General features: G+C 40.2%; 1 protein-coding gene across 4 annotated transcripts in view; it reads right to left on the minus strand.

The window, feature by feature from the left end:
- Positions 1–731: 731 nt before the first annotated feature.
- vipr1a (vasoactive intestinal peptide receptor 1a) overlaps positions 732–16,446 on the minus strand; it is a 67,794-nt gene continuing 52,079 nt past the window's right edge. For all 4 annotated transcript variants that reach the window (XM_018741714.2, XM_018741712.2, XM_018741713.2 and 1 more), the window contains 7 exons: positions 11,279–11,432; positions 11,100–11,160; positions 9,518–9,590; positions 6,536–6,627; positions 6,036–6,165; positions 3,198–3,239; positions 732–1,460 (listed from right to left, as the gene is read on the minus strand). In XM_018741714.2, coding sequence (XP_018597230.1) covers positions 1,269–1,460; positions 3,198–3,239; positions 6,036–6,165; positions 6,536–6,627; positions 9,518–9,590; positions 11,100–11,160; positions 11,279–11,432 — 744 coding nt within the window. In that variant the 3' untranslated portion in view covers positions 732–1,268. The remainder of the gene's footprint in view (positions 1,461–3,197; positions 3,240–6,035; positions 6,166–6,535; positions 6,628–9,517; positions 9,591–11,099; positions 11,161–11,278; positions 11,433–16,446) is intronic.

Below are 16,446 nucleotides of genomic sequence, written 5' to 3' on the forward strand. Positions count from 1 at the left end.
AATACGAAAGATTCATTGCTCTTTGCGAATGGACACTGGTTTTTATGTTTCGTACTGAAAAAGGAGATAATTTACGAAGCACAATTAATGCCCTCTTGCAGCGCACACTTTGAGTGATCTCGTCAACTACCCATTTGTATTAAATTTGCTAAAAAAATATGACAGGCAAGCTATATTATTAGAAATCCTTCCCGAGGTAAATAAGTCAGAGAGCAGGAAAGTAAGACAGAGATTTTGACGTCAGATGATCTTGTTACCTGTATAATTTAAAAGGAGTTTCAAAAAGGAAAAGGTTATCTTCGGTTACTCTTATCCATTGCATTAAAAACAGTGTTAGTAATTTAAATATAAGCGAGACACTGATTTAGTTTGTTTTCTGCAGTTTAAAGAAATCTAAACTTTATACAATATGGCAAGGCTTTTGCTTCAGTTCACTATTACTTATTTTTGTTCTTTATCATTATTCCTTATTTACCTCAATCCTTTGTCCAAGGCACCTTAGGTTTGTACAATGCACAAGTACTTAAACCTTTATAACAACAGTGACTGTTGATCAGACAACTGCTCTCAGATTTTAATTACTGTCTTTACAAGATATAATGCTGTAATAATTTGAAAAATCGATTAAATAAAAAAAAAGTATTGTACTTGAGTAAGGTACTTAACCCAGAATGCTTTGGCAAAACGTCCCTTGCTGGAAAAAAGCTAAGTAAATTATGTCATAACCAACGTATTTTTTATTAAACGTTATCTACTTGTTTACAGTAACATTTGTACAATTTTTGATCCTAATATCAAATATACTGTTTATCTGTACACTGTACTGTATGCAGAATATTTATACACTGTATAGGGCTGTACTAATAACTGCATAAACATACCTCCTCCAGTTGCTGCCAGCTTTGATAAATGTCCAATATTTACAAATGTATCAAAGCTAACAAAAGCAAAATAGATTTTTTCAGACTGAATGCATGCAAACAGCATTGTGTTTATACAATCAGACATCTGAACACACTCGGCGGCACTGACTTTGGGTACTACACCACTTCACATATCTGAAAAATGTGGGCTGCTACAAACATAACTATTACTTCAATATCAGAACTTAGTAAGATCAGTGGGAAGAACAGGCTCCGTCCGGGCACAGCGCTATGTTGCACATCCTCCAACTGCTGCTCGACTGCATCCTGGAACGTGGTGTGAAATGTGAAAGCCAGGATGTCGACGGAGATGGCGAGAGAGCAAATCCGAGCACGGTGGCAACACTAGAGCACGGAGGAGTCATCGTGGCAGGCGGAAGCCCTGCGTGTCGTCGGGCTGCACTTGGTCAGTATGGTTATCTGTGTGCTGAAGTTGTTGCCGTTGCTGCCTATGGACGGCTGCTGGGACTTCATGTCGGCACCCAGGAACCTCTCCATGTGCCACCTCCTCCATTTCCGCTTGACCTCTGCCTGCACCTGTAGCAGAATATCCAAGAGACTCAACTCCACTCCTTGGCTTCGGTGGACAAGTGTGTATGTCCCTACCAAATTGTACCTTGCTAACAACTCCATACAAGTTAACAGGTAAATGCCTTTGTTTAAGCCATGTAGGCGGTCATAGTCAGCTTGGAGCCATGCTGGATGACAATACAGATGCTCCTCGACTAACGATGGGGTTACGTTCCGATAAACCCATCATAAGTGGAAAAATCGTAAGTGGAAAATGAATACAGTAGCGCTCCTACTGAAGATCATAGCCTAGCCTACCTTAACCGTGCTCAGAGCACTTACCATGGCCTACAGCTGGGCAAATTTAAGCAGGAGACACACATGGGCGTTTAATAGATATAATGGGATACAAAAACACAAAATAAAAAAACGCTTTCAACACAGTATCACTTGTTTACACTTGGGATTGTTTACGCTCATCTGCTGCAGAGACTGCGAGCGTGGTTGAGTGGATGCTGCGGCTCACTGCCATCCCATCCCCCAGCATCGGGAGAGAGTATCGTACCGCATACCGCAAGCGCGGGAGCAGATCGAAATTCAAAATTCGAAGTACGGATTCTACCGAAAACGTATCGCTATAGTACCATCGTAACTCTGGAAAATTGTAAGCGGAACCATCGTAAGCAGAGGAGCATCTGTACTGAAGAATGCTAGGATCCAGTGACAGGGACACATAGTTCAGCTCAAGTGGGCAATTTTTATACAACAGTTTGTTTGTTTGTGTGTGTGTGTGTGTGTGTGTGTGTGTGTGTGTATAGTGAGCTGGTGGCTGGTACCCTCCAGGTAGAAGCCAGACTGAATTCATGCACAGTGCCCCTCTGCCCACACCTACCCTGTCTCAGAGCCTTAATGAAGACCAGCTGCTGCCAATTCAGTAGGAATCACTATGCACTTTAAAGGCAGCTGGTCTGAGAACTAAGGAAGATGGTTTCGGGAGGTGTAGTTTTTTCATGCTGGGTTTGCCAGCCCAGGGACACTTATTGGTTCTTCTTTTTGTTAGGTTTACAATGAACTTGTTTTTCTCGGGAGAAACCTGGTGCCCTTGAGGCTCTCTCTCTATATACAGAGAGAGTTTCTATTTTCCCTTAGAGGTGAAGGATTAAAATAAGATTCTGCTCTTCCCATTTTGCTATGCACATATTTCCAGAATTTATCCTTTGTGTCCTTCTGTGGAGGATTACTTCTCTTGTCTGGAGTACAAGATTTGGCCTCTGGACATGGGGGCAGGGGGTTTGCTTGTATGTGCGTTAAGCAAGATAAGAGCTATAAGGAGCTCTTGGAAGAATGCAGGGAAATGAGCCAATGACAACTCAGAGCAGATTCATTCTCCTACGTGCTACACGAGTTAAAGCGTAAAACAGTGGAGAGAGAGGTCCCGTTTCAAGTGTTTTACAAGTGGGAAGGAAGCAAATATACAAGAGGCTTATAGAGTAGTATGTGTTCATGGAAAAACTGGCACTGTCCATCTCATGTTTATTTAAGGGCCAGTGCTGAATGACAGTGTTATTAATAAATTATTATTGTTCTCTTGTTTTTTCCTAGTGCACTACTGGACCTGGCAGCTGAGTTATATCAACAGTATAACTTAACTTCCCACAGTGTGTATAGATACAACACAGTACAGTGTGTTCTCACTACCTTCACATGTGTCTGGGGTTAAAGAGAAGAATAAAACATGCATTCAGATGAAGGTGGTCATTTTACCTCTCCGTTCAGGAAACAATACAAAACTGCTACTACGAAGCCCTGGGGATGAAAGAACAAATAGTCAGTTAGAGATCTTCTGTTGACGGGGTATCGCTGATAAAAAAAAACATTAAAGAAGGTATAAAAGAAAAGCCAGCATGTATCTTTGGTTCATTTACTTCCTTGGTTGTTTACACTGCAAAAGTAAAATAAAAGCTTTGTAATGAATGATAATTAAGCTTATTTTATATGGGCTTTTTCATATTCATTTATTCTTTATTCACATGATTGATTCTATTCCTCCTGTTTGTCTATTCTGATACATCAAGCCAGAAAATTATTTCACGTAATGCAAATTAAAAATGTTTTTCAATACAAAACAGGAGTGAGTCACATGAAATATTATCAATGCAAATGTTTGCAGGGGGCATATGCACATACAAAGTTAAGCACCCAAATTTATACATACTGATGAGTTTCCTTCATACGACAAGCATCAATTCCACAGCAAATATCGTAGCACAAAGATCAAACTAATCCCTGCTGGAAAGCAGGGTAACAGCATGCAGAGACATCCTCAGCATAATTAATGCAGGTGCTAGCGAGTCTAGGGTGGAACATAACTCTGTCAGCAGCGTGTGACCCTTCCCTTAAAGCATTCAGTATTATCATGAGGGTTTCAGAGAAAAAATTCTACACGTCTAACATACTGCAGCACGGGGGCACGGCAACTAGTGCTGCTGTTTTACAGCACCTGGGTGGTGCGAGAGGATGTGGGTTCGATCCCTGCTCAGTCATGGAGTGTGCATGTTCTCCCCTGTCTGTGTGGGTTTCCTATGGGTGCTCTGGTTTCCTCCCACAGTCAAAAGACTTGCTGTTCAGGTTCTCCCAGAGATGTGTGTGTGTGTGTTCCACTGATGTATGGATGAGTGACCCAGTGTAAGTAGTATATCTAGCAACTTAAGTCACCTTGGTGAATAAGGTGTGTGGGCTGGTAACACTACATTGAGTTTACTGGAAGTTGCTTTGGAGAAAAGCATCTGCTAAATATGTAAATGTAGTGGCTTTGACACTCATCTGATCAGTTCTGATGGACACAACTGACCTTCTGAAACAGTCAGCTGAGATGTGAAATGAAATTTCTCAAGGGAGTCTCTTCTACTCCAGATTTAAACTGAAAGAAATCAGGACTGAAATATATTACAATATGAACAGCAAATAAAGGAGAGCACCAGTGCACCTGGTAAATATCTAAGGTATTCCGAAAGTGAAACCCATCCAACCCAACCCATTAAAAGGTTTCACGTGGAACCATGAGCAGAACTGGGAATCAGGAGGCCAGTCTTTAACAGCGGCCAAGGAATAATGATCAGAAAATTCTTTCCCTTCAATTCCCAATGACAAATCATGCTGCAAAATTAAAGAAAACAATAAATCAGGTTTATTTATACAGCTATATTTATACCTCTAACATCCAGCGCTCTGTTTTTTAAAGGGTTCACATGCAGCCAAAATGACACTTATCAAGGGGACCTACAATCACTGCATCTTTATCACTTATCTCATACATGTGGATCCAAGGGCAGCCAAACGGGATTATAAATAAAACGAAGCCTCACACAAAAGTGGAAAAATATACACAGTTGTTAAAAGGCAAAATAATGTGCCTCCAAGGATAAATTAAGAGAAATATATTCTTTCCTCAATTATCTGTGAGCAAGAGGATGGAAGGATACTACATTTACCACCTTTCCACAGAGTGCAAGTCCCTCTGTACAGTACAAATGTGTGCCCACATTTAACATGTAATATATAAAGACATCTACAGAATATAGTTTCAAAACTACTTTTGTATGCCAGCTTTTCCCTTTATATTTATATATAGATGCACAGAACAGTTTTAATTTCCAAGTGGCCCAATTACATCAATAATGGGTGGATATGTGCATTTTGAGACTCTTTGCTCTAGCAGTGGAACGCTAATTTTGTGCAAGAGGTAATGTGCTCTTGAACTTTAACAACCATATATAACTCAGTCAGGTCAAGCATATTTAATTACCCCCAGAGAGAGCCAATTCCTGCTTTTACATTCTGGAGAAAAAGTCTCCTTCAGTTTTAAATGATGCCACCGTAATGGAATTACAGAATGACCAAGCATTAAATAAAACCGCCACCTAAAAAAGAGAATTCCCTAAAATTCTTCTGAGAGGTGCAATAAATACACCAGTAAATCCCAATTTCAAAATCGAGATCTTTTAAGAAATATATATAAAATGCATTGTAACCTATAATGTAGTTGATTGGGTGGGAATTAGAAAAAACTTTAAAATATGTCATTTTAATCATTAGAAAAAAACTTTTTCGCAGTACTTCCTTATAAATATCAAGACATTTACTCACTTAGCTGATGCTTTACAACTATTTACCCATTTGTATAGCTGGGTAATTTCTACTGGAGCAGCTAAGTATTTTACTCAAGGGTACTTCAAGAGGAGGTGGGATTCAAACCTGCAATTGTTGGGTCCAAAAGCAGTAGCTCTCACCACTCTACTACTAGCTTTTGAAACACACGGAAGACATACAAAAATTGGATTAAAAAAAAAATCACTGGTTGTTTTTCCCAGGTTTTTATTGTGATTATCTTCATTTACCCTTAACACACCTTCTCTAAAAGTCTATGTATGATGAGCCACAGATGAAACTGGTACACAGCAGTGTGAGTGGTCCTCTGATAAAGCAATGGTCTCACCAGAAAGTACCTGAGTTTTGGATTTGTCCAGTATCCGTTCAATGTCTCTATAAATTCAGGCAGGACTTTTTAAATGCTTAAAACCCTCTGAGGACCTTGTGACATACCTGAAATGAGCCGAGAATGAGATCGAATACCATCCTCACATCGGTGTTCCAGTCTTCGGGAATAAAAGCAAAAATTATATAGTTTATTCCAAAAAGGGGGATCAGCAACAAAGTTGATTTTGCCAACCTCCTGCATATAAAACAAAGTAATATTACATTTACATGAGTAACTCATCCAGTCAAATTGTTTCATGGCAACTTTCTCATGACGTCAATTCTGAGAAAAAGTTCCTAAGTTGACAAATTTATGGCAACCGGTGACCTGTAAAGATTCAGTCAAAAACGTCAAGGTAACCTGAGGAGCTTGTCGTACATAATTTATATAGAAAGCACAGGTTACAATTTATATTTACATTTCTGATGGGTTTTGGGGCTTTTTTTTAAAGAAACATGCACTGAAATATACCGCATACGTTAGAGATGCTAAAACAGTCTTTCAGTTTTTTTAGCGGAAAGAGGACAAAGATGAATCTTGATTGCCTGTCAAAGAACAAACTTACGAATACTGGTTGGATTCATTCCGTCCGATATCTGGACAGTTTATTTTCTGGTGAAGAATTCGGATGATGCAGATGAAGAGAATGAAGTTGACCTAAACGAAGCACAGCATAAGGACAGCAGTCAGTGACTAATATGAAATCTTACAAACACTATTAGTGTGTCATATTTGGAGAAGAAAAAAAAAAAACTAGGGTCATAGGGTAGGGGCAGAAGGATATGGGGAGAGGAGATTTGATCAAGTTCAACCCAAGACTTTGGGAAAAGCTCCAGATATGCCAGGTCGGATTTTGAAAAGGAACCTGAGAACCAGGCCATCAGCATGACCTTTCACAAGAATCTAGCAGAGGAGGGTTCTGGGATATCTTTGCCCCCACCAGGGATTGACAGTCTCTCCCACCATAAGTCAACGAGCATGGCAGCCTGTATCTGCGGGTCTTGTGATAGTTGCCCCATGCTGTCATGTATTTTCATACGCTGGAGAAAATATTTCAGATTCAAGGGAATCATCAGAGCTGAATAAAATGTAAAAGTCACAGCAGACATGGGTGCCCATTTCTCACTGGTCCCAGAGAGAAAGGGTGATATGGGAATAGAAGCAGCCTACATGGTACCCAGAGGGATTCTAGTAGGATATTTTTTGTACAGTAAGATACCACAGCGGTCCGAACAAGGCAGGTGTACGGTAAAAACAAGGGAAACATAAACATAAACTCAAACACGGGGAAGCAGATGAACTTCGAAGAGTTTGCGTATGACTCATAGTTCAAAGGAAGGAAGTTGCAAAACACTGTTCATGCACGTTCGTGTGCAACTCGGCACGGCAAATGAGAGTTCCGTGACCAGCATAACCGACTGGGAAAGATTACAACGCATCAACGCACATTTACAGAGCAAAGCATTTGTATTTGCCTTCTCGAGATATAGAGTTAACCAAACAACGTCATCCTTCTTTTACAAATGCTCCTGAAATAGGGTTTGCCTTTTTCTACATAGAGCAAAGATGGGAGACGTTACAGTCGTCTTTGAGTCGACTCTGGAAATGCGTCCGTCCTGAAAAAAGAAATGGTTTTTTGGTACGCTTGAATGTGCGCTTCCATCTTGACTCTGTGCAGGAAGTCCCCGGATTCCGAATGAGTTCCGTTCCCAAGTCTGTCTTTAAGTCGAATTTGTACGTAAGTTGGAACAGTTACGTACGGTTCGGATCTAACGTCAGTTAGTCAAATGTTTGTCTTACTATACAGCATATAGTATATATTGTACCCTCTTATGCATAAAAAACATTAAATAAACACTTCTAGAAACACTAAAACATCTTTAACGTAATAATACAGTAATAATAATAATGATAACAATAATAATAATAATAAATGTAACTACAGTATTTATAATAGAGCGATAAGAAGCGATAATAATAAATGTTACTAGTTTTAAAGTTACACAGAGAGAGAGAGAGACACATCAGGACAGAGCCTTTCACATGCTCCATTATTTTCCTTTGTCCTTTAAAATTGTCCCGATCGTTGACCGACTGAAATCTAACGCTTTTCCAGCGTTCTTTGGTGTTTCACATTTTTCTGATCAATTAATTATTTCCACTTTAGGTTCGGTCGTGATCGTTTTCCTTTTCTTTGATGCATCACCATCACCTGCATCACGTTTACGCTTTGGTGCCATGGTTAGGAGGGTGAAAACAAAAAAATTAAAGCCAAATACAGTAACACACAAGACACTGTTAACAGCAAGGTGGTCTGAAAAGAACCAAGTCTTAGTTCTACCTCGGGCTCATGAGCCCGCGAACCACTGTAGATGCGCAATGTTTTGATGTGTGTCACAAAGTAGCGCTGTTTGTTATTACGAACCACTGTCTGTAACTCGAATTTTTAATATAATAGGCTTTACAGGGGGTGGTTCGTAACTACGGGTTGTACGTAAGTCCTTTAGTCCTTTATTCTTTATTTCATTTTACGCTGAGCACATCTTCAGTTTTTTCCTGTTGTTTTTTCTTTTAAAAGCCCACACTTTTTTTTTGAAGTCCAGGACTTTACATTACAGTCATTAATAATATAAGTATTCAGTTTGATTGGCTTGTACTTAGCGCAAACTCTTCTAATTGCCTGTGGGCAGTAAATAAATCACAGCACAAACAGTGTGATAATTCTCTTTACACTTATAGCATTAATGGCATTAACCAGAATAAATTAGAAGTAACGGTCCCCCCAACTGTTGAATTGCACTGGATTTTCTGGAATGGACTGTGAAGATAGCACAGGCGCTTTGGAATTTGTACAAATACTAGCTCAGTCTGAACTGATTTCTAACCTCTTAGAATGATTACATTTTAAGACATACTTTTTGTAATAATATTTTACCACTTTAAAAGTAAAGGTGTTTATCTTCACCAAGTTAAAAGTTTAATCCTCTGAGTGACTGCGTCAGGAGCCACTTCACTGACTGTTACAGGATTTGCCCGCCCCAATTTCATGGAAGGCCCCTTCATGTAATTGAACCTGAGCAGAGCACCAGCACAAGGCTTGTCTGATGTTCATCTCGACTGCCCACATCAACCGGTGTGGAACTGTTGGGTGTCTCGTTTTCTGGACAGGGTTGACCATGGATGGCCTTGAGGTTCTGCCCTCACATCATCATTTCTGAAGGCATAGATGAGGTGGAGATGGACCAGGCTATATGAAGTATATGCACTTTGGTGAGATGCTCAAGGTCAGTTAGGTGTAAATGAAAAGAGGAATCCAAAAGGACGTTGTCAACAAACTCAACACGCAAAATCTAATTTTTGAAAGACACATACTCTTTGGGCATTCTGCAGGTTTCAAAAGCAAACCTTGGATGAGGAAGTTGATAAGTTTAATATGTTTGACAGCTAACTTTTGAAAACAGGTAATAGCCTTTTGTCTAGAAGATGATTCATGTTCGGATTTGATTCCAGTATTTGTAAGAATATTATCATCCCTGTGTGAACTTACCAGTATTGATGCTAGAATAGGAGTTTTGATGATCCACCAGAAGCGGTCAGTAGCTTCAATAATATCCCAGCACCTGTACCAGCATATAATAAAACAGTTGAACAGTTCCTCAAAAACTTTACATTAAAAGCAGACATTATTTTATAATAATTTATATTTATCTGACACTTTTCTTCAAATGTAAAATACTAAGGAAGTCACACTGATTTATCCATTTACACAACTTAGTGTTTTTTACTGGAGCAATTCAGGGTAAGCTCCATGCTCATGGGCACTACATCAGCAAATAGGGTTCGAACCTTTGACCTTCAGATGTCATGGTGACAGCCCCTAACCACTGTGCTACAAGCTATCCTTGAACAAAGCTATCCCGACTAATGGAAAGTGACAGGTGTACAAAGAACACTTTCGCTGGGAATGCCTGAAAGAATAATGAATAATGCTATTTACATTATTATTACATTACTAAACACAGCTTTGTAATACTAACCTCTTTCAATTTTTAATTGATATTGCCATGAAGCTGCAATATTATTAATTAATTATCATTTAAAGTAATAATAATATGTTATAATAATAACACCTCTGTTCCGGAGGATTAATTCACATCAGTTTGGTATTTAATCAAAGGGATGTACCATTCGTTTAGTGATGAAAAGACAGAACGGTACAAGGATTGGGTTGAAAGGTATCCTTGGCAATTGTGTAAACTATAAATGGTGACCTCCATGCAGACGCACAATTCTGCATCAGCCTGACCCTAGCCTCTCACCCATAAATACTACAGTTTCAGCAGATTATTGTAGTAACAGAGCCTACAATGGGGTAGGAGGGATATAGAGAAAGTGCAAAAATGAATGAAACAAGAACCAAATGCAAATTGGTCTTAAAAGCAGAGTACGGGGTTCACGTCAAACCATCAACAGCTACTTCCCTTCGGCTCAATTTGTATTTAGAAAATTATTCAGTTCAAATTTGGTTTAAGAATTTTATTAATAATCTTGGTAAATTAATGGATAATGCTATTCTATTTGCAATTTACAGTACGTAGAAAAAAAATAGTCATAATAGGTGGACACATCATTTCATATTCAAGAAAGAATGTGTTCAAAAATTCACCTCTTCCAAACTCACTTCGGCCATCATCTCTCAAGTTCATGTAAGGTGTAAATGTTCATGCTCTATAACTGTAAGATGATGCCCAGATAAACCTTTACACATCTACTCCTGTAATGTAACGAAAATGTTTATATGCAACTCAAAAAAAAATTACTAGGAAGGTGATCAGGAATCGTCAATATTCTGATAAAGTTTTATGCAGCTACTTGTGTGATGAACACTGGTTCATATGGTGGAAAGAAACAAACTAACTGCACTTAAGAATCACACGTCTGCATCTAAGTGTCTCTTCCCGCTGATGTAATGTACACATTGTATTTTCCATGAGATGTACGTCGCCTTGGAGAAAAGTATTTGCTAAATCAATAAATGAAAATGTAAATGTAAAAATATTTTCGATGCACTGACAGATGCACCAAGGTTTGGAAGAAAATGACTTATGGTAGGGGGACATCTAACTTACCCAGTGTGATTAAAATACGCCTTTGCAAAGCTCCATGCGGTGATGAAAACAATGGGACCCCCTACGTGGGTTGGAGATAACAGGAAACCATTAGCTTAGTCACATCACAGCGGGATATTTTTCGCTCGTTCTACATTGACACGCAGTGATTTACAAAAGACAATGAAAAAAATACTTGCCCCAGCCTATCAGAATGTAGGCCCAGAAATATTTTCTCTCGGAGAAGAAGGAAACTGCCAGCAAAGCGTGAAGATAGAGGCCTTCCACCAGGAGCCAAAAGAAGCTGGCCATGACGGCGTACTGGAGGAAGACCATGACAGCTTTGCATCCAACCTACAGAAGGGTCAGTAGCAAGAACATCACAACAGGGATTGATAGAATCCAGTCAGCCCTCCACGTTCGCGGGGGTTAGGGGTACAGAACCACCGCGAACGTGGAAAAACCGCGAATATCTCCAGGCCCCCCAAATCTTAACTCTTAATACTGTTGACCATATTTAATACACAAAAATTAAAACAATACACTGTACTGCAACAGTATGATTTATATGTTGGGCGTCCCCAAACAGAGTGTATAGTCTGCAGTTCCGTAGCGCACTGAAACTTTTTACTAAATTTAACTTTTTAGAATAAATCTGTGTATATATTTATGGTAGTAAACGATAAAAAAGATTAATAATACATATATTTTATGCATTTATTTCTTATTACAGTTTTTAGTTTTCTTACATTTTCTAGTTTACGCAAGTCACCTGCTATTTACCGCAGTATCCCTCAAAACTCCAAAGAAATTCTCATTTAAGTATTGATGGCAAACTAACAGATAATAAAACCCGCGAAAGTTAAACCACTGAAAGTCGAGGTTCGACTGTAGTTCATTTTGGACACGTATCCAGTATTCACAATGTAACACCAGCCAATACATGACCATGGTTCTGTTAGAGACAGGAACCATATGATAGCCATTGAAATGCCCCTACAGTCCTTAAAAATTACTTACAGGCAAAGGATGCAGATAAAAAAATAGAGGAGAATAAAAGAATGCCAAATACAAATTTTAAAAAATTAATCAGTGGTGAAGTTTTTCTATTTATTGTGGACAGTATCTCTAAAATTCTTTAACCACAAAGGCTCTAGTCTGACAAGAGTTAAAAAAAAAACAGACTGATTTGGACCTTTTTTATTTCAGCCTTTTGGTAGTCCAGCATCTCAGAAGCATCTGAGGGAGAAAGTTCTGTAATCCCCCTTCACACACATTTGTAAAGTGTTTCTGGACCGAGTGTGTCATGGATATCGCTCCGATGCAGGGTGCAGCATAGGTTCATGAGAAACTGCCACAGTGTCCCCCTGGCCACAAAGGTCGTGCCAGGGCCAGTACTGCAATTTTTACTTTGACAGGGGTATATTAATATACTGGTCATGTTCATGGCTCATCAAATTTAGTTTAGTGACCAAAAAAGGGAAAAAAAAACCCCAGAGATTTAATTCACTTTAACAGTTATACACCATATATTAAAGTCTTGTAGACTTTCAAGAAGACACCTTTACTTTTTGTGCAGTCAAGATGCAATTTGCATTAAGTTCCTTAAGTCCCACGTACCTGTGTTAGAAACTAAAGCCCATCAAAAAAATCAAGATTGTAATGGCCATCGCACGTATGCTGGGCTATGATGTTCAGTAGGTTCGGTGTATTAAATGCATATTCGACTTACGATATTTTCGATTTACAATGGGTTTATCAGAACGTAACCCCATCGCAAGTCGGGGACCAATTGTAGATGAATTATTTATTTTAAGATATATATTTTTCTATTTTCTTATTATTCTGTTTTTATATTACCTCCAAATGTGTTTCAAAATTAAATTTTTGACTTTGCCTTCTAAATTTAAGCAAAAATGCTCCAGTAATCCTTTCAGTTCCCTGGCTATGGCACAAGATTTGGTACGTCAGCAATGCAGTAAATTTTCAGTAACAGCATGAAATCAGTTTAGAGTGAAATGGTATGAAAACACAGTAAAAGGCAAACAAAAAAGTCACTGGACTGAGCACGCACATGCACACACACACTGTCCTAACCGCTTGTCCCATATGGGGGTCGCAGGGAGCCAGAGCCGAACCCGGCAACAGAGGAGGGGGAGGAAACACACGCAGGACAGGACGCCAGTCTGTCGCAAGGCACCCCAAGTGGGACTCAAACCCCAGACCCACCAGAGAGCAGGACCATGGTTCAACCCACTGCACCCCCCTACTGGCCTGAGCTTCTGACCAAACTATAGCCCTGTTAATGGTATAATCTGAGCCTGTTACTGTCTACATGTCTGACACCATGTTCCTCCTCATTTTTAATGGAAGTTTTAATCATAATATGGAATCTGTGTGTTTCAGTCATCCCTTCTACACATGCACACATCCACGGCACAGTGTTTCTTTCCGTATGTGTTGCCCGGTGGATCTTTCTCAACAGCTGTCCATAAGATTGCTTGCGTAAGTTAACGGAGAGTCGTTTCAAGGATGCCAAAGAACCCGTAAAGTTGCCGAAGCCCCCTTATTTTACATGATCCCTCGAACAGAAAAGGAGGCATGAATGGAAGAATGAAGACCATGTTCTCAGTCATCGGCCTAAACACCACTAGTTTTTATAGCGGAGCCCAGTGGCACCACGGAGGATAGGAGAGGTCGAGTGAAGGAGCTCAGCCAAACGCAGAAAACACGCACGAGCGGGAACAAGAAAGGCCTGCAAATTACTTTTCTGAGGCACAATAAGAGCTGAAACCAGGCCAGCGAAAAGCAGTGAACCAAGAATTCGGGGACGTCCACCACCCGCAGTGAAAGTGGCACGGCTCTGAGCATGAAAAAATAATTAACCTGAAAGCGCGTCCGGAGCGGTCCTGCCTGAAACCAATACATAGCTATTAGAACGCATCTTCGATAACTTTGCTTTCTTAATTTCTCTGAAAGCTCAAGGCTCTTCAAGAAATCAGCACTGAAAGTTCCATTAAGGGAACTCATCTTCTGTCGCCATCTCAGCCCAAGTTTTACAGACTATGAAACGACTAAATTCATCAAATACATTTTCACTACTGTGAACGACGATATTGATCGCTGCACATTTTCTATAATAATAAAAATAATAATAGTAATAGAAGAAGAAGAACAATGGAAAGAACTGTGAAAGATGTTCAATTATTACTTTATGGATTTGTTTTTATCAACGTACAGTAACGTACTTTGCACTCATACCTTCATAGAGGCAGTTTCAAGAGCAGCTCTCGAAAGCTGAAAACATGAGATCGGTACACAAGCAGTGAAAAACTACTTCATCAACATTATGCATTTGGAATTTAGACACACTGCCTATAACAAACAACCACAATAAAACTCTTCTTGACATTCCCAGCTCTAAATTCCAGAAATGGCCCATCTCTGGTCACGGCAGAGTAGAATCAGTGGAGCGATTCGCAGTGCTTAATGCACCCAAATTGCCCCATACTGCCATAAGAGACTTTCCTGAAGCCCTCTCCACAGGGGTGAACACCTGGGCTGAGGAACCCTCTGGAAAGCTTTCAGAGAGATGCAACGTCGAGGAGCAAAGAGGATTGAACAAGGACACGTTGTCATCGGCTCTTCATACCATATCAGATGTACAACTGCAGGTAACGCGTTGTTGGAAAAGGGTGTGTCTGGTGGGCCGGGGGGTGTCTGCTGTGGGTGGCTCAGGTCACCAGGTACCCTCTAGAACTTTAATTGAAAAGATTCCATCCTTTTCTGGGGGCACGTGATGTGTGGAATCTCAGTTAGACTGTCAAAGGTCTACTTTTCCCAACACCTACATAGCCTTAATAAGAATTTCCCTCCCGGGATGAATAAAGTATCTATCTATCTAATGGAAGTGCTCAACAACATCTTCCAACAAGTGATTTATATATCATCAGTTATACAGCCAATCTATAACTGCCATGGTTATTTCAGAGGGTTATTAATACTAATATGAAGCTTTTGCACTGACGTCAACACCAGATCCCACAAAGTCAGCTTTATTACTACTTAGTGATATATCGACACTTTCTACAAAGCCGCTTACAGTTAGTATTGTTCAATAGGTTACTTACGAATATTTACCCATAAACACACCTGGTAACTACACACACACATTGTCAGAACCGCTTGTCCCATACGGGGTCACGGGGAACCGGAGCCTAACCCGGCAACTCAGGGCGTAAGGCCGGAGGGGGAGGGGACACACCCAGGACGGGACACCAGTCCGTCACAAGGCACCCCAAGCGGGACTCGAACCCCAGACCCACCGGACAGCAGAACTGCGGCCCAACCCACCGCGCCCCCATGCCCCCCGCCTGGTAACTATTACTGGAGTAATTTGGTGTCAATACCATATTAAAGGGTAGTGGTAGTGTAGTGGTTTGAGTTATTACCTTTAGATCCAGAGGTTCAAGCCTTACCTCTGGCTATAGTGTCCTTGAACAACATACTTACCCTAAAGTGCTCCAATAAAAAAACTACCCAGCTATGTGAACAAGCAAATAACTGTAATCTTGTAAAAGCTGTAACTTGGACATTGTCTGTTGCTTTCAGCAAAAGTGTCAGCTAAAAGAATAAATGTAAAGGGAACTACAGCCAGAGGTTAGATTCAGATGTGTCCTTCGATTACAATGCACTACTTCTTCAAGAATTTATTGCATTTCATTGCACAAAAGACAAAAACAGGTACAGGTGCTTCTCGATTAACGATGGGGTTACGTTCCGATAAACCCATCGTAAGTGGAAAAATCGTAGGTGGAAAAAGAATACAGTAGTGCCTAGACTAGCCTACCTTGACCGTGCTCAGAACACTTACCATAGTCTACAGCTGGGCAAATTTAAGCAGGAGACACACATGGGTGTTCAGTAGACATGATGGGATGCAAAAACACAAAATAAAAACGCTTTCAACGCAGTATCGCTTGTTTACACTCGTTCGCCTGATCGCTACAGAGACTGCGAGTGTGGTGGAGCGGATGCTGCGGCTCGTCGCCGTCGCCCAGCATCGTCCATCGGGAGAGAGTATCGTACCGCATATCTCAAGGGCGGGAACGGATCGAAATTCAAAGTTCGAAGTACGGATTCTACCGAATACCAATCAGCATCGTACCATCGTAACTTTGAAAAATCGAAAGTCGAACCATCGTAAGTAGAGGAGCATCTGTACTCTGAGTGCATTACTGAAACTGGTACATAATTTCTAATATCTTTAACTCGTTCAGTAATTTACTCCAGCCGTGTTTAACAGAAGGGCCGCTGCTTAGAGTAGAACTGAACTGGAAATTTTCGGAACGCAATTGCTCAACCGATC

Source organism: Scleropages formosus, chromosome 7, assembly GCF_900964775.1.
Source record: "Scleropages formosus chromosome 7, fSclFor1.1, whole genome shotgun sequence".
Classification (NCBI taxonomy): Eukaryota; Metazoa; Chordata; class Actinopteri; order Osteoglossiformes; family Osteoglossidae; genus Scleropages; species Scleropages formosus.